Genomic DNA, 17,615 nt, shown 5'->3' with positions numbered 1-17,615 from the left:
CACAAGCCACAATGCACCTGAACCAAGTCCCTGGATCACCCTTCCCACGACCCCTCATAGTTGCTTATGGTCTTGCAGTAGTCTGATGACTGGATGAGGGCTGCAGCAATTATGGTTGACCTGAACACTCATCCCGGACATTCCCAGTGAATTGCAGTGGTAATTATCATGTGTGTAGCGTGGTTGAGTGCCACGCGGCGCCAAGAGCAATGGCCGGCGCCATGTGGCGCTTGAGTTAGAGTGTTGAATTGTAGCAAGGCAGAAGTATGAAGGGTTGCGAGAGTATTTTTCCCATGTGCGGGAGGAGTCTGCGGTTCAGATGGTGAGGTGAGGAGTGAAGTGAGATGCTGGTTGGGAATTGGCACGCACATTTGAATGGGAATATGGCACGCAAACTCCCGAGGAAGGGTGTCTTGTTCGCAACAAGGCAGGTGATCGGAGCCACCGGTCGCACTGCGACGTGCCAACTCAAATTATTTGTTGAACGGTGTGTGTGCTTGTACATTTGGTGTGTATTATGGCTAAAAGGAAAGGGTTAGAGTAGAGGTCAGAGCAAGGATTAAAGATATATATATATATATATATATATATATATATATATATATATATATATATATATATATATATATATATTATATATATATTTGTGGGAATCCGCCGCGCCGGCGTGTGGGCGACCACTTTTAGCGAATCCCGGTCTCTCTCGCCCGCCGAACGTAGCAATCCAGTTGCGGCTTCCGGATCAACGCCGAAATCCAGCCACGGGTGTGTTTTTCATCACACCGAAAATCAGGCAACTATTCTGTCCACACGCCACAGGGTCCAATTGCTGAATTGTCGATTTACCTAAGTATGCGCGCAGACCGAAATGTCAGGGATTTACACCTCGACGGGACCCGTACGGAAACGAGCCGTTCCAAGCCGCTCGTTCCGTTCGCGATTTGCCGAGCGGTGATTATCACCAAGCCCCGTCGGACTCGATTCTCTTATCAGCTATTTAAAAACCAACTACTATTCCAAACGCAATGACGGCAGCTCAATTGAGGAAAGGACGCGACGAGCAGGTGAACATTCAAACAAGGACATTTATTTGCAACACACGTATGCACTCAAACACGTATGCAATCATGCAGTCAATAAAGCAATGCAGGTAAGGGACAAGATACGAGCAAGACGAAGAACTACAACTGTTCTATTTATTATGTACACAATCACTTAACAGTTCACTACTTGACGGACAAGGCGCCACGACTTTCATGGAAAGTAAAACCCCAGGAAAGGAAAGGGCAGAACTGGACCCGTGGGCCTTTAATATTCGCGGAGCTGTGGAGACCGCAAGAGCTCCGAGAGGCCGTGCTGGTTACCTGCCAACCTCGTGGTGACTCGCTGGGCGACCCTCGACGTTTCGTCAACACGGCAGCTGGCGCCACGCGACTTGGTTGGCCCAGGCCCCACCGTGCGGCCTGGTGAATCGGGCCTAGCCGACGTCGCCTCAGAGGAACGAACGGGCCTTTGCTCTTTCAACGACTTGATGCTCTTTTTAAGAGCCCGCCCGTTCCTCAGCGTCTGCTCAGATCGTCCCGAGGCCCGATCACCTCGGACCGTTATGTCGCTGGCTGGCAACTCCTCTCCGGCTTTCTCCACCGACCCGTGGTTCTGCGCGGCACGGCAGGCTGGGCTGCGATCCGACGACCCCGACTACCCTCCGCTGGACTCGAACCTTGGCTCCAAGCTCCACTCTCCTTGGCTCTCTCCGACTCCAGACTGCTGGCTTCCTCCAAACGAACTGCAAACCCAGACGAACTGCTCGCTTGTCGTTCCAGCGCGTCTTTTTATGGGGTCGGGGGTGAGTTTGATCCTCACCTCTCACCCTTCACCCCCCGCTGGCTCCGCCCCTTTTGTGAATTTCATCCGATCTCTTCGCGAAACTTTGACATGCGCGGACGTGGGTGAAATCATCAACCACGCCGACGTTGCAGAAATCATCAACCATGCGGACGTTGCAGGAATCATCGGCTCCCGCCCTAACAGGGAACCCTCGCGTCTGTTGGCGGAGATGTTGTTCGTTGAGGATGCTGTTGCCGGTAACAAGATGGCGACATTTGTGGAGATGAAGGTGAGATGTTGTTCGTTGTGGCAAAGGTGGTGAGGAGATGTGGTTGTCGTTGCGGAGATGTTGTTTAGATGTTGTGGTTGGCGCTGTGGTGGGGATGGCGTGGTGGTTGAGATGCGGTTGTTCCAAAATAATGATAGCAAAAGAATAATGGCTGACTCAAAGATCACAGCCCGGTTACACGAATAATTCACTTTAGACATCAGTGGAGAAATCTAATCTGAACACACACGTATTGACATAACTGATTTCTGGGAAACCTGAATGGTGTTCTGTGAATTTCCACAACCGTAACAATATATTAGACCTAACTACGAGTACTATGCATCACAATTCGTCCCGTTTACCCACGAGACATGAGAGAAGGACTAACTACACGAAGACTAATTAAATAACTGCCTGATGATCACAATAAGTTGGGTGCCATTACCTTAGAGGCATGCAGTTTTGCAAAACCACAAAATATTATAATGACATGCATGGTCTTATCCTTCCGATGACCTCATCTAACATATTGTTGCGGATCCGGGGTGGCGGGATTCTCGCCCGACTCTTGGCGCCACCCTCACCACCACTGTCTCCGGGATTTATAACGCCGGCCGGTTCGGCACAGGCCTCGGGTCACGAGTCTTCAATCGCGATACCAACGTAATCCTTGTACCTTACCAGTTGGGGAAATAGAACCCCGGTTCCAGACTGGTTTTGTCAGATGCCGAGCATTTTCTGCCAGTCTGTAACCATTTTGGTTTTATATGCCAATCGAACGGATCCTTCCTCGACGCGACACAAATTAATGCATAGCGGCAACTTCATACGAACCAACCAGATTTATTGGGGAACATCGGGGAACAAAACACAAGCAAAATTCACGACAATGTTTTTATTAACAATCCTCAACCCGTTCTTAACTAGGGAACCACGGACTACAGGTTTTGAGCGGGTCCCTACCGAGATATGCCTTATACAACACGTGCAGACAAAGATAGACAGACAGTATGCATGCAAGACAAACTCAGAGTACTTGGTGATGTTTCATGGACGAGAGGACAGTGTCAAAAGCACGAATTTCCACGGATTCTCCGCGTGGCAAGATGGCGGCGCCACACTCTTTCCTTTCCGCACTGCACACGATCTCCGCGCGCTCTGACCCCGCGTAAGGTCGACGATGGGCCTCAGCTGATTTCTCTCAAGGTCCAGCGTACAAATCCAGGCCTGGCATGTTCTCCAGAACAAGGCCCAAATCGAGGTGCCAGGCCCCGGCAAGCGGATCGGCAAACGTGTCGAGCCGTTGATGTGAGCAGGGACCATCAGAGGCTCCGTCGTCTCCTCTCCTGCCCTCCCACCTCAAAGCCCGACTTCCCAACTCCGTCCTCTCAGTTTCTCTCTGTCGAATCACCTTTTCTTTCCTTTTCCATGCTCGCCTCTCAAAGCCGGCTGCCGTCTCTCTCACGGCAGAATACTCGACGTGCAGGCAGGTTCGGCGTCTCTCCGGCAGATCCAACACTGTGCCTCCTTCGTTCGCTCGCTTCGAAAACACGAGCACGCCTCGAGAGCGACTGTTTCCACACACTGAACCTTTTTACGAAGCCTTCGTTCGCTCGCTTTGAAGCGACTCCCAGCGCGCCTCGAAAACCCGACTGTTTTTGAAACTGAGAACTCCTTTTCTCTCTCGTTCGCTCCTTCGACACACTAGCACGCCTCTCTTGGCGAAGCCGAAAAAACTCCTCCCCTTCGCTTCACTTCCTCTTTTTGGCCACACCCTATCAGCCGACTGGGCGGGGCCTATCGTCCGTAGAGGGGAGGAGGAAGAGGGAGCCCTTGGCACACCACCACTGTACGAACATAAAAACAGCCTCTTACACCTCCCGACACACATGCAATGTCCATTTTACCACACAACCTAGCTAAACATGCATTTAATGGGGGATCTGAGCTAATCCTATATTTAGTAGTCCAATAAGGGCCATTTAAGTAACAATATTATAATGTTGTCATGCATGGTCTTATCTTTCCAATGACCTCATCTCACATATTATAATGTTGTTGTGCATGGTCTTATCCTTCCGATGACCTCAGGTCAGGTCAGGTTTCGCAGCATGCGCTGGAGCAGCGCGTCGCTGCGTCCACTTTCCACCGGTACTCCAGGGGCCTCCGTCTGGCCATCCTCAGGCAGATGCCTGGACCATCCCCATCTCCTTGAGATTCTGATCAACCTGCTGCAACCATGAGGCACGTGGTCAGCCCATTGGCCTCCTCCACTCACGAGGCTCCCTCGCTGAGAGAATCTGGTGAGCAGGATCAGCATCAGGAAAACGAGTGACATGTCCAAACAGCTGCAGCTGACGCTCACGGACAATGCAGGTAACAAATCTCACTTGAGACTCTCTCAGCAACCGCTCGCTGAACACAGTCCGACCAGTCATAGCCAAGGATTCTCTGAATAGACCTGGTACCAAATGAATTAAGTCTCCGTCTCAGATCCCTGGTCAGAGTCCAAGTCTCGTATCCATAGAGCAAGACTGGAAGCACCAAGGACCTGAAGACTCGGACTTTCGTCCTCCCGCACAGGTACCGGCTGCGCCACACCCCATGATCCAGTGAATCCATGACTCCCAAGGCCCGACCCAGACATCTGTTGACCTCTGGCTCACTGCAAGCAGAGACATGAATATCACTGCCAAGGTAGGTGAATCTCTCCATGACCTTAACATCCTCACCACAAACAGGAACAGACAGGACAACAGCATCCAAGATGTCATTGAAAGCCTGGATATGAGTTTTGACCCAGGAAACCGTAATCCCAGAGGCTCCTACTCCTCATTCAGCACCTCGAGGGCCCCCAAAAGGATATCTAGAGTCTCTGCAAAGATGACTGCATCATTTGTGAAATCAAGGTCAGAGATCTTGACATTAACAAACGATGCACCGCAGCTTGATCTCTCCGACATCCTCCCCAGAATCCAGTCCATGCAAGTGCTGAAAATTGTGGGGGCCAGTACGCACCCCTGACGAACTCCAGTAGCAACTGGAAATAAGTCAGAGATGGTACCACCACATCTCACAGCACTCTCAGCACCAGAGTAGAGTTCAGAAATCAGATCGATCAGTATTAGTGGCACCCCACGAAGACCAAGAATCCTCCAGAAGGCATCCCGATTCACTGAATCAAACGCTTTACAGAGATCAACATCAGCTGCAAGCAGCCCCTGCCGAAACTCTCGTCTACGTTCGGTGAGGACCCGAAGAGCAAGGATACGGTCAATCGTTGACCATTGGGCTTAAATAGTTCCAAGATTATTTTTTCATAATTTTTTTTTTCAGTTTGAGAAATTTATTAATGATATATTTTAATTGTAATATCACTTTTCAACTTGATGTCGCTATTGTTATGTATAGCTTTCATCAAAATTAATCACGGCATATAGATCTACAAAACAGAGCACTTTAAAGTGTTCACACATTACTCTGATCCACCTTGTATAGATATGTATAGTACGGGGCAATACTTAAAATTTACATAAGGCTCGACAGGTAACTTAAGTGTATAGAGATGTTTGCAGAACACAGGTTTCACCAGGTGTCTCTACCTCGTCATGCGTTGTACCGTTGAAGTAACAGGTGTTGTTGGGATGCTTGTTGGCAGGAAATGGAAACCCCATTTGGCCGGCCATGTCCTCGCACAGCCGGCGGTAGATGTACGGGCTCATGAGCGGACCCGGTAAACTCCCAGCAAACAAGAACATCGCCATGAGCGGCTCGACCAGGCGAATGCGTCTGAGGCCACACGACTCCATCGCCGGGGGTTGAAGGATGTTCATCTGCATCAAAAAAAGTTAATAAAATGGAAACACCCGAACAACACGTTTCCACTCAGTGACTACAGGAACCGCAACAACAAATTCCCTCCATTTATTCGTTAAAAACTGCATGTACTAATTGGTTTAAACTGTACATTATTTAGTTTTTTTGAAGGGATGAAACTCGACAAATGACGATGATGAAGAGTCGATAAAATACACCCGTCGTCCAGTGCCGGATTAAGCCTCGGCTGGCCCTAAGGCACATTTTGAAATTTTAGAGAATGGCCTGAAAATTTAAATTAGATTTCAGACTCATGGAAATGGACCCCAGACAAAAGATGAACTGATTCTAGAACAAAATATTTAATACAAAAAAAGACAAATATCTAACATGAAAATAATTTTTGGCCCAAAATTTTGGCTGGCCCTAAGGCACATGCCTAGTCTGCCTAATGGTTAATCCAGCACTGCCATCGTCCGACCATTTGATGTGCACGTTCACCGGTACAAAGAAATGTGTAAACGTAGTAAATAAACCTCCGTACCTGTACGCGAAACGTTCACAGCAGATTCACAGAACAATGTTTCGCGCAGGAATCCGTCCGTACAAGTTATATTTATATTCTTCCACATGGGACTTCCTCTTGGCACAATTTCAAACCATGTGGTGACATCACGAGCTTCAGGTTGTCACACGTTTCACAGGTGGGCCATTGCCTGGTGGTTGTTTTTATTAGCCTCATCGTGTTGCGAACACTGGCTCTAAGAGAGCTTCGCGTTGTTGTTCTTCTTCTGCTGAAGACAAAACCTTTAGAACGCGGCTCTTGGACACATTTGTCATTATTATTATTATTATTATTATTATTATTATTCACCTTAATTAGTTCCCACGAATGGAAACGGAGAACGCAAACTCCACCAAGATTGGATCGACAATTGCGTGTGTTGGTTGCATCATTACCGAGGCACGGTTGCACTCCATTGGCTAAAGGGGATCAACACGAGTCAGTGAGAAGTCAAGTTGTTTGATTAAACACGTTTTGTTTTTCATTCCCACGACGGCTCTCCATCTCTCTCTCTTTCTTTCCCTTTCCCTTTCCCTTTCCCTTTCCCTTTCCCAAGCATCCTTCAACATTAGTCGACCTCGAGTGGATTATTTAATTGATTGGTTTTATAGAAGATGGAGTTATCGACTTGTACTCACTGCTAAAGGTCCAAAGGTTCATGACTTCCTCCAGTCTGACTGGTGTCTCATAAGCTGTGAAATTTGAGTGAATGTAAACAGTCACGAGTTCAAGAAGAAGCGATAAAAGTCATGGCAACACCCCCTGGCACTCACCTGCTTGGGAGTGGCTGGATGAGAAAACCAGGGGAACCACTGGTGGGCATAGATAACCCACAAAATATTTGAAGAAGAAAGTAAATACCCATGGATTTTTTTTAATGCTGTGAACAAACTTTGGTACATCACGGGTGATGAAGGCTGTGGTCAAGTTTCATCAAAAATGTGTTATTTCGGAGAACAAAAGCAAATACCTATCTTCGGAGGAACCCTCACCCCCCCTCCCCTCCCCTCCTGGTAGACTTCCTCAGATGAATAAACTTTTGTACATCATAGGTGATGAAAGTTGTGGGCAAGTTTCATCAGAATTCAGGTCAGGTACGGCGGCATGCGCCGGAGCAGCGCATCGCTGCGTCCACTTTCCGCCAGTTCTCCAGGGGCCTCCGTCTGGCCATCCCCCAGGCAGATTCCTGGCCCATCTCCTTGAGATGACAATCAACCTGCTGCAACCACGACGCACGTGGTCAGCCCATTAGCCCCCTCCACTCACGAAACTCCCTCAATGAAACAATCTGGAAAGCAGCATCAGGAAAATGAGTCACGTGACCATACAGCCACAGCTGATGCTCACAGACTATACAGGTAACAAATCTCATCTGAGTCTCTCTCAGCAACTGCTCATTAAACCAGCGAGAGCCAAGGATTCTCTGACGAGACCTGGTTCCGAAGTAGTGAAGTCTCCATCTCAGATCCATGGTCAGAGTCCAAGTCTCACATCCGTAGAGCAACACCATGGACTTAAAGACTTTCATCCTCCTGCAATGGTACCAACAGTGCCACACTCCGTGACCTCAACATCCTCACCACAAACAGGTTTAGACAGGATAGCAGCATCGAAGATGTCAATGAAAGCCTGGATTGTACTTTTGACCCAGGAAACCCGTAATCCCAGCGGCTCTGACTCCTCATTCAGCACCTCGAGGGCCCCCAAAAGGATATCCAGTCTCCATAAAAATGACAGAATCATCTGCGAAGTCAAGGTCAGAGACATTGACATTCCCAAACAATGCACTGAAAGTTGATCTCTCTGACATCCTCTCCTGAATCCAGTCCATACAAGCACTGAAAAGTGTGGGGGGCAGTATACACCCCCTGACAAAATTCAGTAACAAATGGAAATTAGTCAGAGATATGTATGGTACGGGGCAATACTTAAAGTTTAAATGTTGTCCCATACCATACATATCTATACATCTCACATCTCATCACATCATCACATCTCACAGCACTCTTAGTAGCAGAGTATATTTCAGACATCAGATTCATCAGTTTTGGTGGCTCCCCACGAAGACTAAGAATCATCCAGAGGGCATCCCGATTCACCGAGTCAAACGCTTTACAGAGATCAACATAGGCTGCAAGCAGTCCCTGCCGAAACTCTCGTCTGCGTTCGGTGATGACACGAAGAGCAAGGATACGGTCAATCGTTAACCTCTTTGGTGTAAAGCCTGACAGCTCTGGACGCGGGTGCTCAAGCAGATGGTGGCGAACCCTATCAAGAATTATCCGAGCAAAGATCTTGCCCGGTACAGAACAGCGTCACCCCTCGGTAGTTGTTGCAGTCTTGGCGATCACCCTTCCCTTTCCAGAGAGGGACAACAAAGCCCCTCTTCCATTCAGTTGGGATGATGCCTGTGTTCTTGGCAAAGCACAGAACTGCATGTAATGACACGAGTACAGAATTCCCACAGCCTTGAGAAGTTCAGCATGGATGCCACAATTCCCAGGGGCTTTATATCCTTTCAACTGGTTCACCATAGCCTGCGTTTCCACAAACAAAGATGGTTCACAGTTGATTGGAGGGTCAGCAATAGGGATGGTTACACCCCTGACATCCAACTCAATGGCTGGTGGATCCGCCTGGTACAGCCACTCAAAGTTACCCGCCAAGAGTGCCTTCATTTCAGACACCTCTGTCAAGAGCCCACCACCCTCTGCTCTAACTGCAGTACACCGAGGGATGGGCTTGGAGGAATGCAATGCACAAGTTCCCCTGTAAACAGGATTGGAATCACTTTACCACAGGTGATGCGCTATTCCTTCACAGATTCCTCGCACGTAGGCATCCTTATCCGCCCTTGGCACAGATAGTTTTGCACCTCATCTCCCTGAACAGCTCACCTCTGCTTTTAAGCCTGGCTCTGTGGCTCTGGTCATTGGTATCCAGTGTTAGAGGGATAAAATTCTTCTTCGCCTGATGGTGGTTTACAAAGAAATCCACCGGCAACAAGAAGAATCGTAGTCTTGAAGACTCTACTCAACTCTTCAGGATTCCCGAAAACACCCAGACCAACCCCCCCCCTCCCAAATCCCAATTCAGCCTGTTCGCAAGCTCCTCAGCTTCCTTCTCATCCCTGAGCTTGCCAACATCCAGCCAAGGCTGGTCAATGCACTGAAATCCTCCAAGACTCGAAGGATATCTCGCCTGGGGCACTGATAAACCACAGATTCCAGCGCGGCATAGAATGCGTCCTTCACGGTGAGATCACTCGTCTCAGTCAGAACATATACAGAGAACAGGGAAATGACACCCAAGTTGTGACGAATCCTTAGTCTCATAATTCGCTCATTGACCGGTGTAACCTCATTTATCATTGGAGTCAGCTTATTGGACACAGCTATAGCAACTCCTTGGGCATGGTAACCATCAGAGCGATCAGACAAATAGTAGGTGTAACTACTCACCATGATCTCGCCACTATCCCATCTCCCAACCTCAGAGAGTGCTGCAATACCAATGTTCAAATGCTTGAGCTCGGACGATAACAAAGACAGGTGGTCATTCTCTCTCTGGGATAGGACATTCCCGGCACCCACTCGAAGGGACCACCTCAGATTAACCCAAGGAGACTGCCGTCCGATTGGATAACACCTCAGCACCACTCCGGCCGAGTGCAAATACTGCGACCGAGCTCCTAAAAAAAAAAGAAAAAAAGTGACCCAACTGCAGCAGGACGTCCGCAGACAAAGTTGGGCACCAGATATGGATGGCCGTTGGCTCACAAGGAGGTCCTCCGCCCTTTCACCAGTTTTGTTTTTAATCCTGCTGGATACCCATATCCATACATTATCCTCACCAGGAAACCTGGCGGGGGAGACTGTTTAGTCGCCATCAACCCAACCATGAAACAGGTTAATACAGGTTTGCATGGTACCTGTAGCAAGACTCAGATCAAATCTGACCTGACCTGACAATAAGCCACTAATTTATCTCCCTTTCCCTCTTCTTCATCCTCTGTATTCACTAAAAACACACGGCACGAAGGAAAGACGGCACGAGGGGAAGGAAAGACGGCACGAGGGGAAGGGAAAGGGGCGCAAGGGGAAGGGAAAGGGGCGCAAGGGGAAGGGAAGGTGGTGCAAGGGGAAGGAAAGGCGGCGGGAGGGGAAGGGAAGGGTAGGGCAATCAAAGGCACCCAAACAGCAACATTTTATTTTTTTAACTACCGGTTCGATATAAAACCAGGTGGGCGTAGTTAAAACCCATGCTATATAACTGGGAAAGGCCTGCCTGCATGGAAGTGTGCTCGCACATGCAGCGACTTTTGCACCCCTCCGCTCGGCTCACTCAGAATCTGGTTTGTTCATGCTACACCAAGGGGAAGTGGTTTAAAATTTAAAAACTACACCGTCATTCTTTAGCAGTCCCCTTAACAGAGGGAGATGGGTGGGAGAGCGAGGGGGAGAAGAGAGGAAAGGGGTGGGAGAGAGAGGAGGAGGGGTGGGAGAGGACAGGGAGGGTTTGGAGAGAGAGGAAAGAGAGAGGCACTCAGTTGAGTGCATATGTCCGCCAGCCTGAACAGTTTACAGTTTACACCGATAGGTCAGATCTGATTCCATACCTTAACCAAATTTGAATAAGCTTGTTCTTGTCACATAACCAACTTATCCACCTAGTTTTGTCAAAACTCATCCACAACGTTTTGAGATATCATGCTATCGAATGTGTTTGGCCCAATCTCTCAATGGCGAAGAATCACTGCAAAAATTCTCAGATCTGGATCCAGATTCAGATCTTCGCCAAAATCGAATCAATTGGTTCTTGTCAAACATGCAACATGTTCACCGAGTTGCATCCAAATCCGTCCACAACTTTTTGAGGTATTGTGTTATATATCGCTTTGGCCCCACATCTCAATGATGAACAATCACATAAAAATTAAATAATTATCATATCCGGAAGCGGATTTGGATGTTGACCATAATTTAATCGATTGTTCCTCATCAAACACCCAACCTGTTCACCAAGTTTCGTCTGAATCCATCCATAGGCTTTTGAGATGTGTGTGTGTGCGTGTGCGTGTGCGTGTGCGTTATACACACACACACACACACACACACACACACACACACACACACACACACACACACACACACACACACACACACACACACACACACACACACACACACACACACACACACACGACGACCCGTGAATCCGTTGGGTTCCTGTTGTGACAGCGATTGAAAGAAAATCATTAAAAAAAAAAAAAAGATAGCGCCAGCGAACTATACCGCTGAGGTTGTTTGCATTGATCAAATAATCCCAAAGAGTACTTGACTGAATCGGGAATTTATTTTTTAATAATTCTTGTCGTTGCCCGATTTGAACGAAACTTGATATTGCGCGTCAATGTGAAGAAAAAAAAAATGGACAAAAGAAAGTCAAAGAAATTGTTGTGCGTAATCTTCCAAACACAATTTTATTTACTCGTGCGGGTCCGTAGGTGCGTGTCAGTATGTGCAGCTTCGTTCCTTCGCTCTCGTAAACGACGACTGGATTGGGGCATTGTTTCAATTAGATTGGACCAACCGTATCATAAATGGCCATAACTTGGGAAACATACTCAGGTCCCCAGCGTCAATTGTGACGTCATATCAAACGAAGAAGAAGAATTGACGCCTCCTCTCTTTCCCGCGCCCTCTCTCCCCCCCTCTCGTCTCGCCCCTCCTCTCCCCCCTCCTCTCAACCCCCCTCTCTCGCCACCTCCTCTTTTCAATTGAGACGTCCTTTCTCTCTCACCCCCCTCTCCCTCCCCTCTCTCTCGCCCCTCTCTCTCGTCCCCACTCTCACCCCCCCTCAAGCCCCCTCTCTTGAATTGTGATGCCCCTCTCTCTCCCTACCCCTCTCTCTCCCTCCCTCTGTCCCCCCTCTCTCTGGAAATGTATTCACAAATGTCGACCAAGCACAACAATTAATTAAAACCTTGGAAAAAAACAGCTTTCAAACCCTTGGGAAACAGCTGTTTCCCTTGGGAAAATTCAAACCTTGGGATTAATTAATAATTTGAACAATTAATTCAAACCTTGGGAAAAAAACAGCTTTCAAACCTTGGGAAACAGCTGAAACGGATGAAGAACGATATCAAACCTTGAAAAGGCACATACTCAGGTCCCCAGCGTCGATTGTGAAATCATACCAAACTAAGAAGAATTGACTCAATCATGCAACAAAAACCACATTAATTGTGACGTCATTCGTGACGTCATAGCACCGTGTCCTGTCATTGGTTGACAGACGTTATTGGTCATCATTGGTTGACAGACATTGGTCATTGTATCACGTTATTCTTTTTATTACTGCCAATTATTGTGCTATTATTATTATTATTAATATGCTGTTATCATTATTCTGAGATATCTTTGGGAAAAAACGGCATGATAAGGTGGAACGACACTTCAGCTGCGATATATACACCTTTCCAACACTGAAAAAAGCAATAAAATGGCCGTAACTTGGGAACCGCTCGACCGATTAATATCAAACCTTGAAAAGGCACATCCGCGAGTCCCCGGCAATATTCCTGGCAAGTTTCAATCAGATCGGACCGGCGGTTGTCGAGAAACGGCGGTCGCAGACAGACACACACACACACACACACACACACACACACACAGAGAGAGAGACAGAGACAGAGACAGAGAGAGACAGAGACAGAGACAGAGACAGAGACAGAGACAGAGACAGAGACAGAGACAGAGACAGAGACAGAGACAGAGACAGAGACAGAGACAGAGACAGAGACAGAGACAGAGACAGAGACAGAGACAGAGACAGAGACAGAGACAGAGACAGAGACAGAGACAGAGACAGAGACAGAGACAGAGACAGAGACAGAGACAGAGACAGAGACAGAGACAGAGACAGAGACAGAGACAGAGACAGAGACAGAGACAGAGACAGAGACAGAGACACAGACACAGACACAGACACAGACACAGACACAGACACAGACACAGACACAGACACAGACACACAGATTGCTGGAATTATAGATAGATTAATGAACACGGAAGTATTAGATCAAAATGGTGGTTTATTTTATGCTTAAAAATAAATCGTTCTTTGTCTTCACTAAATGTTTGAGATTTTAAAATAAATCATTTGAAGAAAACAAAAAAGATGATAGCTCCAGCGAACTATACCGCTGAGGTTGTTTGCATTGATCAAATTCTCCCGAAGAGTACTTGACTGAATCGGGAATTGATTTTTTAATAATTTTTTCGTTGCCCGATTTGAACGAAACTTGATACTGCACACCACAGGAGAATGGTGAGTAAGGTGGCCTGAAAATTTTTGCGCTATCGTGTACGGTTTTGGTTGTATTTCAGGAACATACATACATACATACATACATACACAAAATGAGAGTTTAAAGTAATATATATATAGAATATATATATATATATATATATATATATATATTTATATATACATACATATACATATTCCCGGTGTGTGTCCCGGTGAGAATAGGTACACCATATCCCTGTGTGTCATAAGAGGCGACTCATAGGGTTGGCATCAGGAAGGGCATCTGGCCATAAAAACATCGCCTCAAAAGGAAACCACGATGAATACAACTTATGGGCAAGGTACAGCCCGAAGTACCCCATGGGGATCCTCATTCCTTCTCGTTAAAACTCAAGGTGGGGAACCCAATTGAAGCAAAGGAGGAAATTTTTCCATTTATGACGACCAATCGTCTGATGCTCCGCGTGGAGGTTTCTGAGGTTCGGGACATGGAATGTAGGGACAATTACAGGGACATCAGGAGAAGTGGTTGAAACGTTGGTCGGAAGAAAAGTGGACATGTTGTTGCGGGCCGGGTATCGGCGACGAGCGCGACCGCTGGATGGAGCTGCAGAGTCGACTCCACCGAACACCCGGAATTTATAGGTAGTCACCCCGGACAACTCCGGAGCCGACGGGTCCCTTATCGGACCGAAGATCGCCAATAGGTCGATCACGTGGGGTAGGGTCGATTGCCAATTTCAATTTACCTAAATACCCACGTCGTCCAAACTACCGGGGAAATTCACCCTCGACGGCCCTCATACGAGTCGAGCCGTTGGCGTGCCTGACCCGTGCGCAACCTGAGCGGACGGTTGCCGAAGTTCCGTCGGTCCGAATGTACATTTGCAGCATCAACAGCCTTTATAATTCGCCAACACGCGTCACGCTAAGCCAATGGAAGAAACACAGGAATGAACTGATAGATTTAACAAATGTATTTATTTATAATGGGTCAGGGGAGTACACAAGAAGGCAGAGTTAACCGCATACTGCAGGAATAGCAATTTATGTACAAGCACTTATGCAATTTTACTTAATAGACTGGCGCCACAAACACATACATGTACACCCAAGAACCAGTGGCCAGAGCCTTTATTGAGGCCTCCAGTTCAGAGTGAAAGGCGAGCTGAAGACCAGAGCCTGCCTTAGACCTGTCCGCCTCGTGCAGGTACGTTGAGCTGGCGGGGTGGCGGGACTCAGACCTTTCACGTGTGAGGCGATCATGATAACCACTCGTGTCAGGCGAACGTGATCACCACTCGTGTCCCCAGTTTCTCTCTCCATGTTCAGGCCGAAGTCACATTTGGCACGGTGGCCGTAGGGTCTCCAAAATCTACGGCCACAAGCAATTATAGGGCGGCCGCAGTATTTCCAGTCACACAATGAAGCAGTCACATATGTTTTTATTTTTCGGGTAGCTGCACGAGGTATTTATAAATTGTGGAGACCGAAAACGTGGGGGTGCCGCCCGGTGACCTTAGGGCATTCCTGCGGCAGCCATATAATTTTCAAGGTAGACGCAAGGTAGCCTCAAGGTGCCCGCAAGGTGACCGCAGGGGGGCCCTAAGGCGAACGTGCGGCCAGACGGACGGTGACGAGTGGGTTCTTTTTTTTTTATACCAGTTCTTTTGTTTCAACTTGTCGAATTGCGATGGCAAATCTAGAAATGAAAAAAAGTTACAACTCCACGCTATAATTCCATGGCGACCCCTACGGCCTGTAAAATATAGCCATACGACGTAGGGCCACCCTGAGGCCACCTCAGAAACTCTGCGGCCGCCATACGTTTCTGTCAATTCAGGGGGGGTACGGCCGCCGTATCCTAGCCGTAGAGCAAATGTGACTTAGGCCTCACCGACAGAGACACGGCGCGCAACCGACTTGCGGTTATTGTGGAGGAAGGATCTCTCTCCCTCCAATCGCGCCGCACCCTTATTCCCCATGTCCTGGGGGGAAGGGAACGCTTCCCCTTCTCCCCGTCCTCCCTCACTGGACGGTTTTGGCACGCAGAATCGCTCGTCGCCCTGTCATCGGCCAAAACGAGCGGCAAGTCCGTCGATTGGCCCGGGGAGCGTGGTGACGTCACACGGACCGCCTTTCTCACCGTCGCGGGATCTGGTTGGTTGAGCGGCGGCCACCTCACTCGCAGCACAGTGATTGGTCGCGGGCCGCCGCGAGGCTTCTCCTTGAACTCCGCCCACCATGGTGTCGGCCAGAGGGAGGTGAAGGTGAGGGTGATGCTCACGTTGTTGTAGTTTTGAGGATTTAAAAATAAAAGAAAACCCTGACTATCAAAGTAACTCACAGCGCATGTACATTTATTCACCCATTAAACAAGGGACAGGGACCCAACTAAAAACACATACTTAGTGATATAACTGTTCTATAGGACCTGTATGTTGAGTGCTCACGGCTTCCAGATTCACAACACTATGTTGTGTGCAGGAGACATGATGAAAGGGAAGTGGTGTGAGAATGGTGAAGGGTAGGCAGGGACAGAAGTGTAAGTTTATGTGGCAAGGGTGCCCAGAAGGTGTGTATGGTGTTGGTGTCATGTTTTCTGAGGAGTTTGTAGACAGTGTAGTGAGTGACTCGAATGAGTGAAAAGTTGATGATGGTGAGAATTGTGATCGGAAAGCTCTTAGTGAACGTCGTTTTGGGATATGCCACGCAGGTCGGTTGAAGCAATGAAGAGAAGAACATGTTCTGGTGTGCGATCAAGAAGTTGATGGAGAATGTGAAAGATGAGGAAGTTCTTGTGGTAGGAGGAGAGTTGAATGGACATGTGGGAAGGCATACAGACGGTTTTGAAGGAATCCATGGGGGTTAAGGATATGGTGTGAGAAATGGAGAAGGTGAAAGGATCTTGGAGTTTGCTGATTTGCTCTCCTCAATTCCAGAAAGCGGATAATAAGCTTATTACACACACATCAGGTGGGCCGACGACCTGATGATGTGTAGGCGAGATAGGGGAACCTCCGGGACACAAAGGTGATTTTAGGGGAGGAGACTTTCACAGCACTACCTGGTTGTCTGCGATATAAGGGCGAAATGTGCGAGGAGAATTCAGCGGGTGAAGTACCAACCGAGGATGAAGGTGTGGAGGTTGAAAGAGGTGCCAGTGAACGAGGCATTAAGAGAGAGGCTGAGTGTGAGAGAGGATGATGTGGTTGAGCTTGAAAGTGGTTGGATGTCAATGAAAGATAGTCCATTGGGAGCCGTTCGGGAGGTATGTGGATGGACAAAAGGACCACCGAGGCACTCGGAAACATGGTGGCGGGGTGATGAAGTTGGAAAGACGATTGAAGAGAAGGGGAAGAAGTTCAAGTAATGGCAAAAGGCAAAGGATACGGTGGTAGAAGAGGCAGCGCATGAAAGTTATAAGGTAGCCAAGAAGGCTGCAAAGAAAGAAGTAGCAAAGACGCAGGAGGCCCATAGGAAAATGTTTGGAGAACGCTTGGATTCAGAGGAGGGTAAGAGAGCGGTATTCAGGATTCCAAAGCAGACAGCAAGAGAAAGGTGTGATGTGATGGGGGTGAGTTGCTTGAAGGATGAAGTGGGACAAATCGTTGTGGATTCAGATGGAATTAAAGGAAGATGGAAGAGATATATGGAAAGGCTGTTGAATGTAGAAAATGAATGGAATACCAACGTTGAGAGCAACCCAGTTTTAGGACCAGCAGAGAAGATACTGAGAAGGAAGTCGAGGAAGATATGAGCAATGAAGAGTAGAAAAGCAGGAGGGCCGACGGGAGTTGTGGGAGATATGTTGAAGGCAGC

The 17,615-nt window shown here is 48.0% G+C and overlaps 1 protein-coding gene across 1 annotated transcript in view; it reads right to left on the bottom strand.

Moving 5' to 3' along the window:
• Nucleotides 1–6,683, bottom strand: part of LOC147015229 (lysosomal proton-coupled steroid conjugate and bile acid symporter SLC46A3-like) — a 69,515-nt gene extending 62,832 nt beyond the window's left edge. Inside the window, exons 1-2 of the mRNA XM_085849787.1 lie at nucleotides 6,459–6,683; nucleotides 5,701–5,931 (exon numbers count right to left, since the gene is read on the bottom strand). Coding sequence (XP_085705913.1) covers nucleotides 5,701–5,931 — 231 coding nt within the window. The 5' untranslated portion in view covers nucleotides 6,459–6,683. The remainder of the gene's footprint in view (nucleotides 1–5,700; nucleotides 5,932–6,458) is intronic.
• Nucleotides 6,684–17,615: the final 10,932 nt, after the last annotated feature.

This window comes from Eptatretus burgeri, chromosome 12 (genome assembly GCF_056783735.1).
Source record: "Eptatretus burgeri isolate ZD-2024b chromosome 12, Ebu_testis_v1, whole genome shotgun sequence".
Taxonomy (NCBI): Eukaryota; Metazoa; Chordata; class Myxini; order Myxiniformes; family Myxinidae; genus Eptatretus; species Eptatretus burgeri.
Note: the sequence above shows the minus strand (reverse complement) of the source record. Positions and strands in the feature narration are given on the sequence as shown.